Raw genomic sequence first — 13,263 nt, 5'->3', positions numbered from 1 at the left:
TTCTGCGAACCCATTCTCCCCCCACCCCCTTCCCCCCCCCTCTTGAAATGTTGCTATTCTTTCTGTTAATACATAGGTCGCATCACATAATCGGAGACGGGTGGCAAACATTTGGTACTCAATTTGAAACTTGTATCTTAACACAAAGTGCTCTATTTGTAAATCTCATGGGATAAGAGGAGGTGGGATAGCCATAATTGCCCGAGATACTTTCAAAATCCATACCACGGCAATTCCCTCCACAGCATGTGAGGCATTTCAATTTAACATTTACCTGTCCCCCTCCTACAACTTTAGAGGCGTTCTACTATACAGACGACCAGAAACTCGGTCGGAATTTCTTACAGAAATCGCCACTATCTTAGAAGCCTCAGCAACTGATAAATCCATTACACTGTTAGGAGACTTCAATTTCCATCTTGACTGTAGCGAAGACAAAGACACCATGTCTCTAAAGTCAGAAATGGAGGTCTTCGGTCCATCACAGCTGGTGAAGGGACCTACCCACAATGCAGGACACACTTTAGACGGAATATTCACTAATCTAGAGAATCTGCTAGTGACCGACGTCCTGCCGATGACTTGGACCGACCACTACTTGGTACAGGCCATGATAAAAATTAGCAAAACCCCTTCCGTCATAACACCTGACCCCAAACAGGAAACATTTAAGGTATGGAAAGATATCAATATACCTAAATTCAGGGACGCATTAGACATCTCAAAACCCACTCTGTCCAATAACCCAGAAATCGCTGCTGAGCAATACCAAGCATGGCTGGACCTGGCTGCCAATAATTTAGTACCAGTAAAAAGGATGTCTAGGAATAGAAGCTCCCCATCAGCACCTTGGTATACTGAGGAGCTCAGAAAACTTAAACAGCAATGCAGAAATAAAGAAAGACATTGGAGGGAGAATTACGACAACGAAAGTAGAAAGACGTATAAGGAACTTTTAACTCAATACAAACACTTGATTATAGAGGCCAAGAAAAAGTACTACAGCGAGCAAATCGAAAGCGCAAAAAACTCTAATAAAAAGCTTTTCGAAATAACCAAACAGCTGGCAGGATGCGTTCCTGACTTGACCCCCCCTAGCTCACAAAGTTTTTGTGACTCACTGGCATCTTTCTTCTACACCAAAGTGAATGATATTTTCTCAGCATTCAATTCTGGTGATAATCAAAACACTGAAAATACAACCACTCCACTTACAAGTAATAACCTATCTCATTTTGCAGAGGTCACAGAAAACCAAATCCAGGACATCATTAAAACCATCAAATCTGGATCTGCACTGGATCCCTGTCCCCTGAACACCCTCCGCTCATTAATGGATACTGTGATTCCTGTTATAACTCAAATATGTAACTTAATGTTCCGTATAGGCGTTTTCCCTAACCTTTTAAAAAAGACCTTGCTAAAAAGCCTCTATTGAAAAAAACTGGCCTAGATAAAACTGAATTGAAAAACTACAGGCCTATAGCTAATCTCCCGTTTCTTGCCAAGATAGTTGAGAAAGCCATGAATACTCAACTTGCGGAATTCATCGAGCATCTGCTCGACGAAACGCAATTTGGATTCCGCAAGTTTCATGGAACTGAAACAGCGCTCATCAAAGTGGCGGACGACATCCGACTAATCAGAGACCAAGGTGGTGCTGCACTACTGGTCCTCTTAGATTTATCGGCCGCCTTCGACACGGTCGACCACAAGGTCTTAGTCGACCGTGTCGAAAAGATGGGCGTGCAAGGCTTGGCAAAAAAACTATTGGCATCTTTCCTGACGGATAGATCCCAGGCAGTTATCCTGGGACAATTCGAGTCTGCGGAGCTGTCGCTGCCATGTGGGGTACCTCAAGGTTCATCCCTCAGTCCGACACTTTTCAACATCTATGTGTCGGACCTCGCTAAAACCATCAAAGCGCATGGGATGAACCTTACCTCATATGCGGATGACACCCAGCTGATTCTGGCTGTCAAACGATGGGGAAACAGTAGCGGAGAGTTTTAAAACAGGTATGCTGGCCATCGGACAGTGGATGGCAGCAAACTGTTTAAAACTAAACTCCGACAAAACTGAGGTGGTAACCATTGGCCACCTCAGTCCTAATTGGTCCCCAATTTGGTGGCCATCATCCTTTGGAGCCTTGCCCAAACCTGCCACTAAGGTGAGAAACCTGGGAGTCATCTTCGATGACAAGTTAAACTTTATGGCTCATGCCAACCAGACGGCCACCACAGCGTTTTACAAACTACGCTTGGTTAGGAAAATCCTTCCCTTTCTTCCCAAAAATGTAGGCAAGACACTGGTCAGCGCCCTTGTCCTGTCTGCATTAGACTACTGCAACGGCCTATTTGCCAATGCCCAAGTCAGGGTAATCAAGAAAATGTCCAAAATGCATCAGCCAGACTGCTCTCAGATATTCCCAAATTTATGCCTATAACTGAGACGCTGAGAAGTTTTCACTGGCTCCCTATCAGGAACAGAATAAAATTCAAGACACTGTGCATTGTCTATAAATCGTTACATCACCAAGCACCTCAGTTTCTGATAAACCATCTTGTCCCATATACTCATTCTCGGACACTTCGTTCAGCCAAACTGAACGATTGGTTATACCACGAACTAAGTTGGTTAACTGGGGAGACAGACGTTTCCTAGTTGCCGCCCCAAAACTGTGGAACACACTCCCGCAATCCATAAGATCCAGCCCAAATCTTATGTCCTTCAGAAAGAAACTAAAGACATGGCTATTCAACCTCTAACCTCGTAAGACCGCACAGGAGAGCATACAAAGTACAGCGCCGAGACGCCTGCGGGCAATTGTTCGCGCTTAACAAATGTTAAAAATAAATAAATAAATAATTCTGTTCAGTGTGTAAAGTCTTTGTGAATAAAGGGAACTTTGAAAAGCTGTTCCCTTCTACACCAGTATACCTAATTTGATGTCCACTTCATTGTCACAAGACAACAATGTGTGCAGTATTGTTAGCCTACCAGTAGTGGGGTAAATGATTAGCATAGCATCTTTTATTTCAATGAATAAAGCATACTTAAACATGCAATATTGCAGTACAGTATTGCTACTAGCCTCTTTGCCAGACCGCCATATCAACGCGACACACTTTCAGTTTCCTCTTTGATGCCTGTCTTATAATGCTACTTTATCCTGTAAATATGAAGGGTGCCAGTAAGAAATATTTTTGAAAAATAAAGCTGTTGCTTCCCCTCAAGAGTGACGCTGATTGCTTTTGCTGTGATCGGCTTCTCATCCTCCGCTGTGATTTGCATTTATTTGCGAGAGTCAAATCTCAACTTGTACTATTGATGTACAATCAGTTTAAATATAAGAACAATAGCAAAATATTTATTTATCTGTAGAACTGCGACTTAAATATGTTTGACATTTACATTAGCAAAGAAAGTAATGGTAATTGTCTATTCATGTAATGTAATGAGCATTAAAATGCAATTATATTTTGAGTAAGTGGGAAAAGAATGGAAAATGATCGAGTGTCTCAAACCTTACTTTAAAATTCTTATTTTGCAGCAAACCGAGGAAGTGGGACAACAGGCAGCTCGCAGACGGGTGATGCACTGGGAAAGGCACTTGCATCTGTAAGGATACATTTACTTTAAAAATATATATTTTTCTCACTTTAGTAATGTCATTTTTATCGTGCTCAAAATACATTTTGGATTATGAATTTCCTACCAGTAGGTGCAGGCTGGTGGTGGGGATTTTCCTATGGTCTGGTGGGCATTTTTGTGGACAAGAGTTGCAAGTGTAGCCTTTTGGAAAGTAGGAATCTTAAAATAGCAAAAGTTGACGTGTGGTGTCTTGTTACACTTATTGTTTTAACTTGAAGCAAGTAGTGAGAGGGGACTGGTGGTAGACGGGACCAACATAGATGTATTTGATTGGTTATGCTAAAGAAGGTCAGACTTTAGTTTACAAAACTCCCTAAAAACCACTTTTTCTTTGAGTTTTCGTTTGGGCTTGCAATATAGATGATCAACCAGAGACCATGTTTCCTTTGAGTTCATTAACAATTTCGACCTCTTGAAGGATTCTTGCCATAGTATTTCCCACCTCGGATTAACATAGATACAAGCAGAGCTCAGCTGTAAATCAGATAGGCATAACTCTATAGAATTTGAAGATAGTTTTGGTTGTATATCACCTTTTCAAAGATTCCTATCGTATTATTTTCCACCTCTGATTACCTTATATAAAAGCTGAGGCTTAGGCTGATTCATATCATTTTTAAATCCTATAGATCTAACTCCATAAAGCTAAACAGAGACATTAGACCAGTTTGTGTTTTTAAAGACTTGAAGAAGCAGTCATTATCCTGTTTATTGCCACAGATTTACCCATCTATCTCTAAGGTGGCATTCTTTACAAATAAACGTTATAAATGAAAACATATTTTTAAAAATGAATTCAGTTGAAGTAGTTTCCATGCATTCTACTAACATATACAAAATTGTGTTTTTCTTGATGTTTACAGATTCCTGTCTAAAACCCTACATACATGTTTGATATAAAATGTTAGACATCAAAACATTTCTGAATCATTTGTTTTTCTATATTCTGGTTATTTTTTCCCCTGTTGTGTGCTGTCATATTCGTAATTTCTAAATTAGTTTGAAAAACCAACTCAAGATGCGGTCGAGCCAGGGACTAAGCAGGTTGAATCGCCAGAGGGCTACAGAGACCAAGTCTACAGGCCCCTCCACCCTGGCGGACCATGGGACATAGCATTGCTAACTAAAAAATACTGCGGGTACAGCGTTAACCTTATGTATAATTGAGAGACACACACATTAGGTTTGTTCTATACTTATCCTACCTTAATTTTGGTTTATTCACAGGAGTGGCATACATGGGGCTGGCCCTCATGTTGTCCTGAAGAAGAGGTGTAGGGGACACCTTGAAACATGTCGACAGGATATTAGGGACTATGACCACATAAGTTATATTTCCTTTATCTACCCTTTTTACTATACCAACTAGGAGCAGGAATAAAAAATTGAGCCCACTAGCTAGGTATTTTTAATTTAGCACCAATCACCACTCCACTATACACTGCACCACACATAGTTTCACAAAATCAGTGCTCCTACATATCCTTCGCAAGTCGCAGCACGCCCCAAGCAGTAGATACTTGGGATGGCCCCAATGATGAAGCATGTCACCTAGGGGCAACCCTGGGTGAGTGAGGGGACTCAGGAAAATACATTTTCTTTTCTGGTAAGGCAAACCCAAAATTTGGGGATAACCTTACATTTTCTCACTGGCTAGGTTCCCACGATCCATCATATATGGATTTTTGTTCAAAAAAAAAAACACAAAAAAAAACAACTCTTTATACAAGCAATCCTGCCAACTATTGTCCCATCTCAAGACTTCCTTTGCCAGCTACAATTGTGGAAAAAAAATTAATGCAGAGCTATCCAATTTTATTCTCGACAATCAGCTTTTAGACCCCAGTCGGTTTGGGTTTAGAGCAAATCACAGTACTGCACTGATAAAAACCACCAAAGAGATAAGAATGGCACTGGATGGCGTAGGTATCAGCAGCTCTTATTTTATTGGACCTATCCGCAGCATTCAACACCGTGGACCATGGTCTATTGGTCCACCGTCTGAACGCCATAGGTGTTAAAGGTAAAGCTCTTACGTTGTTAACATCCTTCCTATCAGAGAGATCTCAAACTCTAAATCTTGGTCAGTTTAAATCCTCACCCTTTACTTTACCATGCAGGGTTCCTCAGGGCTCTTCATGAGCCCAAAGCATTTTCTATATCTAGGTCTCAGAACTAGCCCCTTTAATTAAAAGTTTAAATTAAAATCCAACATCTTATGCTTTAGACAATGATATCCACTGCTCTCTAAGATTACACAACTGCATGACTGCCCTGAGCGGTTGGATGAGCAGAGACACCTCCTAAAACTGAACTAGAGTAAAACAGAGGCTATTCTGTTTAGCAATCTCTCTCCAGCATGGTCTCTGGCCTGGTGACCTGACATCCTGACTCACCTCCCCCTCTGGTGACTAAAGCCAAAAAGCTAGGCTTTATCATGGATGATAAGCTCAGATATGAGCCCCAGGTGTCTAAAGCGGTGTCCTCTCCTTTTGTATCATTAGAACCTTGAGGAAAACCTTTTCTTTTATCCCCAGAAATACTAGGAAGACTGGTGTCTCCTCACCAATCATGTCAAAGTTGGACTATTATAATGGCTTATATATGAATCTCCAGGTAAAACTACCTGGGAAGCTCCAGGCGATGCAGAATGCAGCAGCCTGACTGATTTTGTGTATCCCCAAATACCAGCCGATAGCCGCAGACATTCGGTAACTTCATTGGCTCCTGGTGCGACAACAAATTAAATTTAAGGCGCTCCATGTGTCCCATAAAGCCTTGCACGGAGAAGGACCGAAATTTCTTTGGATGGTTTTCTAACTGGCATACTCCAATCAGACATCTGCGATCAACTAATGCTAGATTGATTACCAGCACAAGAATCAGGAAAGTGAACTGGGAAGCAAGAATGTTCATTAACAGCACAGCCAGACTGTGGAACTCTCTTCGATTGCATCTTAGGACCATACCCACCCTTCTTGCTTTCTGAAAGGAACTAAGGACTTGGTTGTTTAGCAGTTAGTAAAACCCCAGATCAGTAGCTCATGTTTCTACAAGCGCCAAGACACCTGTTGTTGGAAGCGCGCTATATAAGTCTCTATAACATAACATAACATAACTCCATTCAGCAGTGTGTGCTCTAGGTTACACAAGAAGCAATGTTGTGATTGTTTTGTTTAGGGTATGTTCTTTAGTGATCTAACCAATTTCCATGTGAAAGCAGTTTGTCTTCCTTATTTGTGAGTAAGTCTTGTTTATTGAGGTCTTCAGACCAATAATCTAAGATTTGGATAATAGTGAGGACCCAAATAAAATATATTGAACTTAATTAAATAAATTCAGTGGCAATGTAATTTTATTTCATTTGAGGAAATCTGAAGTTTAATCAGATATACTTAAATGTCTGCACTTAACTATCTAGTTAATTTCCGTCTTACTTGGCATTTTAAGTGTAACTTGATACACTTTCTCTATTGTTGGCAGTAAGACATTTTATTGAAATTTGTATGGGAGAGGGGTCACAGTGCTCACATGAGCAGTGACTGCTGTTTTCCCCCACTGCCAAAATAGAACATCCCACGGAGGAAGTGTTATTTCATTTAAGTTAACATTAGCTCGTCTTAGCTAGCTTGGCCTGATCAGCAAGGTAATTTTCAGAGAAAATATGTAGAAGCTGTGGAGAAGAACCAAACAATACAGTTGAAGAAAAACGGTCCTGCCAAGTTTAATTAAAAAGCAGGAAATAGTATTAAAAGGGAATACAAAAATACCAGTTGGAACGAGGTTGAAAAGTTATGTAAAGTACAAATGCGCTGTTGGAAACAAATACAATAGTTGTTGTTCGAATATTTCAATGGAAAAGGAAAAATAGCCATGAATTTGAATGTGATCTTCAGAATACAGACCTAGGCACTTTACATGTTCAATACAGTAGTGTGTAGAGTTGGGCTGAGATTGGTGGCTGAATACACACAACATATCTGCTTGCAAACAATATTTAGGAGAGAGAATCCTTTGAATCAGGCCAGTCCTGGAGACGTTATCTGAGCAATATGAGATAAGATAAAATGGCTGGTCTCGGTGATAATTTCTGTGTGTAGATTGAATTACTATTTTGGAGTTCAAAGTCTGTAGTCAACACGGCCTCATGAGGCCAGCTTAGCATTAGAGGAAACTCCTTCAAGCACCTTTTCAAAAAATTGCAAAACTATATGTGAGATGGTTTTACTTTACAACATGGTTGCATCTTGGTCATATGGTTGCTTCTGCTTCTGTCCGGTCTTATCCACAAATAGAGCAAAAGCTCTGACCAGATACAACATTTTACAGAAAAAGTGTTTTAATGTAAAATGGTCATTTTTTAAAAATAATTACAATGTTTTGTTTTTTTGCCCATCTTAGAAACCCCGTTAATTTTCCCAACTGTAGACTCGCACTTTGATTTCTATATCAGGTGCAACACTCCCTCCATAGCCTCCAGTGCTTCTGACTCTCAGGAAGTAAGTCCATCTCCGGGCGACAGCTATTTCTAGTAGGCAAAATCCCTACTAGTTCTGTTGATTTGTTTGGGGGACTGGTTCTCCTACTTCTTGCCTTGGCGGATGAATATTCATTCAGGTGATAGCAACAGTTCTTCCAATTATTGTTTATCCTGGGTCCTCCCCTTTTCTGACATTCTACTGGGATAAATACGGTTTCTCTTAAGAAATGCCTAGTTTGTTATTAGTAGGCATGCCTATTCTCCTATAATCAAGACATTTACTGTAATACACTCTGTTTGCAGCTCTAAGAAAGGGGCCTCTTCCACAAAATTAATTCCCAGAGTTATACTAGAGGAGGTTGGAATGAACAGCTAGCTCAACTCCTATCTATGTACATCTCTGTGGTCTTTTTTTATGTCAAAGCACAGACGCTAGCTGCAGAAGGCTGGAGCACATCTCGAAACCTCAGGCATGACACCCAGCACTTCTCACACAGGCTAAGCATCTTCCAACTATGCACAACAAATAGACTAGCCTCTCTTAAACCTCTGCTTAGCTCCATATTTAAGCACAGAGACAAGATCACTGCAACATGTGTGGAGCACTGATTCCAACCTCTCCAAGTACTTCCCTCCTAGAGCACACTATAAACGCATTGTCGGCTAGCTATTCACAATAAAACAGGATAGACTTACTTGACCACCAAGAAACACTGTGAGACATCAGCCAGAATAGGACATCTTGCAGTGTCTACATGATGTCAAGTCAAGCCAGAGACTCCACTGGACGTTGAAGGGACAGGGACGGTAAAGACTTGTGTGGTAGGATTTAGTCCACAGCAGGCGTCAGATATCCAAAGTCGACTAGTAAAATATGATTAGGAAAATACAAATGCTTAACACAGTCAAAACATAAGAGCACACCATGGAGATTGAATTCCTCATATTGGGTGTTTTTGTTCTTTCAGTGTGGAACTTGCAGTACTAACAGCTTAAGCCCCATTGTTTACGTTTAGTAAGAGTAATCAGAACTCTTTTGCACATTTTGTTTCAAAACGGACTGTGACGTGCATTATGGACCTATTAGGCAGTTTTAGGTAATTATAATCTGATTTCAAGGTGTGTGTGTGTGTAAAAGTTTATAGTTAATTGAAAAGTGGATTAGAATATATTTTCGAACGTGAAATTTGAAAATAAAGAGAGCATCCATCTAGGGTGATAGGCTAGATTTTTTTTGTTGTGTGACTTAAAGCTAAACTCCGGAAAAAAAGGTAAGAGGGACATGTTGGTGTTACGACTTTCCCTATGTAGTGAAGGTAGAGATTTAATATGTTGCTATTCTTAACAAAAAGCCAGTTTGGAGGCATATGGCAGAAATGTGATGACATCATGTGCACCATAAAACTTTGAAAGAGTTGGCTTTTATTAGTTTAATCACATGGAATTAGGCTTAAGTGAACTTGCTTGGCCTCCTAAAAGTGTTTCAGCTCAGCTTAGTTCTCATGACCCGTTCACTTTCAGGAGGTAAGTCCCTCATAAAACAGTATGATACATTTACTTTACGTTCGACTTAAACCCTGGTGCTAAACTGAGTCATTTCAGTCAATGGTTAGACTATCACAATATATGAAAATGTGAATGGTATTTCTTAACAACTGGGTTTCTGCAGTAGAAGACATATGGACACTAACATGTTAAGGTCACTTTTACCAGTGCCTATAATAACGATCAGTGAGGCCTGCACTCCCCAGGCTCCTTCCCATTCCCAATAACAACTTCGAATTTGGTGGTATTTAAAGCTAGCCTCTGCTAATGAAGCAATGCCTCCCCATTGCCTTCAGCCTACATCATGTTTTGTGAAAACTACTGCTCCACTTTTCTTTTCTTAGAAAGAAAAATACATTTACCTTTTTACCTTCATCGCTTGTCTTCACCAGAATGGTTCTTTTGAATTGTTGCAGCTGATTCTTTGTCATCTCCTCCCGTCATCAGTCTAACATTGGGCACTGCACCTCCATGAGTAGGGTTTCACTGAAAATTGTTTCTATGTGATACTGTTTATATCTTTTAACAACTTTTATATTTCAATCTTGTTGCTGCCCTCCCTCTATGTATACATGTTTCTGTTCTTTAGCCTTTCATTGGAGAACCTTTGTTTAAAGCATTTGGTTTAATATCCTTGTCAGCCAGTCTGTAAACTGACTAAAGTGTATTTGCAGAGCCCTGGATAAGTGGTTTTTAAAAACTGGATACAAATTCTGAAATAAGTTCTTAGTATACATATTGGAAAAATACCTCTTTCAACCCAGTTTTGCCTCTTTATGCACCCCAGCGTTCCTCTTGGTGTTCGAAGGTGTTATGTTTAACCACTTTGATTAAGCATACAGTCCCACCTCAGTTTGATAATATTTACTAATTTATCTCCAATCCTGCATATGATTTATTTATCAGATATCATCTAGTTTCTCTTTTGTGAACTGAAGTTAATCTAATTCCTGGCCATTTGGTCAAAGACCTTAGATAAAACACTGTTCGGGAGAATTTTCCCACCAATTCCAGTGAATTTTAAACACACCTGCATGTAATTAGCGCACGTGTCAACAGAGTTCTTGTCCGATTATGGGACTCTAGCTGTCTTTCATGAAACTACATTGAACTGGAGTGAAGATATGATGATTTCTGTGGGTACTCCACAGTTGATGATATCAGGGTAGGATGAACATTTGCTCATCTGAATTATCTGTGTCCTCTCCTCCAGAAATTAGCGGAGCCATTGGAAGGCCAAACCACTGACCTGGACTATTTCCCTCAGGCAAGTCATGAACAAGACTACTGCAAACAGCTGACCGTTGAAGCATGATCAAGAGTCGCATGCCCACCTCAACCTAAGATAATAATTCCTGTAGCAAAGATTCCTTCTTTATAGAAGCAAAATGTGTCCCCTCTATTAGGAGTACAGATGAATCACGGGTTATGGTCTGCAAGCTCTCTAAACAACCTTCCCAACTTGAAAATTAGATTTGTTCAAAGTCATCTACAAATTAAATCAACTCTGCAATAGGTGGCTCATAGAGCCTCATCCACTTTATTTGAGATGACCCGAGCTGGAGAATTTGAACTAGCCTTTTCTTTATTCCTGTATTTGTTCCATAAGAGTACAAATATGTTATTTTAGCTAGCAGATATATACACACACACACATTATATAGGGTATGACGACATTAGAGTAAAACATTTGCAAAGGAAAGAAACCTGTAAAACCATAACTTAGGTGACCTAGGCTTGACACACAAAGTTCAATCAAGTATCTGACATCAGGTAGAAATACATGTTAAATATGAGGCCATGAAAATGACAATGCAGTAAAAAGTAAGAGACGTAAATATATGACGGCCTCGATTGTCTAGAAGCTTATGAAAGAAAAGATTTGAAACCCCTGTGTCGCCAAAACTACATTTCACATTGAGGGCAGGATCTCTCTTTTTGCTTTTAAGAAGGGTAGCTCTAAACAATGAAAGGACAGTTTTCCTTGCCATCGCACATCTTTGATGTTCTATAGGATCACTGTTGCAATATTTAATCACACATGTAACCTCTTAAACAAAACCTCTATATATAATCATTTTGCTCTGATATTACCTTATTAAATGACACTATTCTTGCAAACTGTCTCAAATCTTTTCTGAATGCCCCACTAAGTAAATAATGTAATTAGGATAGTTTGCATCTAGCTCCACGCCATATACATTAAAAAAAATATATAATTTAAATGATGCCTTACTGTTTAGAAGAATATTGAGATTTGGGATGTCAGCATTAGCAGTTATTCCAATTCTTTAAGGGGTTTTCTTTAATATGGCGGACATAACTGAGCCTACGTCTTAGGACTCAGGCTACTGATCTGGTGTTTGTATTAATTGGGGAACAGACAGTTGACTAACTTTTCACATTGCAAGGAGGATGTGAGCATGCGCAAACTCCGCTTTCGTTTGACTAGAAACTGCATAAACCGTATGTATATGTTTTGGTGCAGCTCTGGGACACTTGAGTACTGATTTAAAGTTGGAGGGATCGTATGAAGGATGATATAGCAGTCTTTAAAAATGGCTTTGTCATAACCCACGCCAGTAATATACGCGTTATGGGTTCTAGATACATGAAGCACTCTAACATTTCACGCTAACAATTTGTATGAAGTTGTTTATGTGTGGGAACTGCACTTAGTTTTGGATATATACTGCTGCCTTCATGTTCCTCACCAATGGTCTGTTACAGCCACAGTTTGTTATTGGTGATAGGAAGCATTACTGTCACAAATCCAATGAGAACGAAGGCCTATAATTTAAATGTGTTACTCTGATCATGTATAGTATAAGACATATGGTCTCCTAAGAATGTTTATCTTATTTTGTTTATTTCTCCTTTATACGTGAATGTGCTTAGTATGCCGAATTGTGATCAGAGATGGAAACTAAAGTAGTTAATAGAAAATGTAATTACATGTGTGCAGAATGTAACTCTCCAAATATTTACAGTGTCAATTCAGATGTATTTGCTACTTAATATTTAACACACACCCTTAAGTCGATTTGATCAGGGGTGAACAATCAGTGTCAAATGTCCTACTTCTCGTTCAGTGGTGTTACGGCGTTGCAAACGTGAATGCTTAGTTTTCTTGTCTTCCTTCAAATGCGGTGGATTAATCGCTTGTCTTTTCTTTGTCTTGATAAAGATTTATTCTCCAGATCACACCAACAACAGTTTCTCTTCAAACCCTTCAACTCCTGTCGGATCACCACCCTCGCTCTCAGGTACAATAATCTGCTATGCTTTTCTCTTCTCAAAATATGCGCATTGCGTACATTTGTATTTGTAAATGCATAGAGCTCAGATTGCATACATTTTATTTGTAAATGTGTGGTGTTCAGAATCCGTACAGTTACATTTGTAAAGCAGTGGTGCTAAGAATGCGTACATTTGCAATTGTAAATCTGGTTTTCAGAATGTGTACATGTGTAGTTGTGAATGTGTGGTATTCTGATGGTGTACATTTATATTTGTTAAAGGAGAGATGCTGGCATCTGGAAACTTGGATTGATAATTTTTTTGGACTTACTTCTGGCAATGTG

At 39.6% G+C, this 13,263-nt stretch overlaps 1 protein-coding gene across 24 annotated transcripts in view; it reads left to right on the top strand.

Annotated features, from left to right (window-relative positions):
• TCF4 (transcription factor 4) overlaps positions 1 to 13,263 on the top strand; it is an 822,748-nt gene that overhangs the window by 712,049 nt on the left and 97,436 nt on the right. For 12 of the 24 annotated variants that reach the window (XM_086960420.1, XM_086960412.1, XM_086960419.1 and 9 more), the window contains 3 exons: positions 3,554 to 3,621; positions 10,893 to 10,946; positions 12,867 to 12,945. In XM_086960420.1, the coding sequence (XP_086816546.1) occupies positions 3,554 to 3,621; positions 10,893 to 10,946; positions 12,867 to 12,945 (201 nt within the window). The remainder of the gene's footprint in view (positions 1 to 3,553; positions 3,622 to 10,892; positions 10,947 to 12,866; positions 12,946 to 13,263) is intronic. The other 12 variants (XM_086960423.1, XM_086960424.1, XM_086960433.1 and 9 more) reach the window with 1 other exon arrangement.

Source organism: Lissotriton vulgaris, chromosome 3_1 (genome assembly GCF_964263255.1).
Source record: "Lissotriton vulgaris chromosome 3_1, aLisVul1.2, whole genome shotgun sequence".
NCBI lineage: Eukaryota > Metazoa > Chordata > Amphibia > Caudata > Salamandridae > Lissotriton > Lissotriton vulgaris.
Note: the sequence above shows the minus strand (reverse complement) of the source record. Positions and strands in the feature narration are given on the sequence as shown.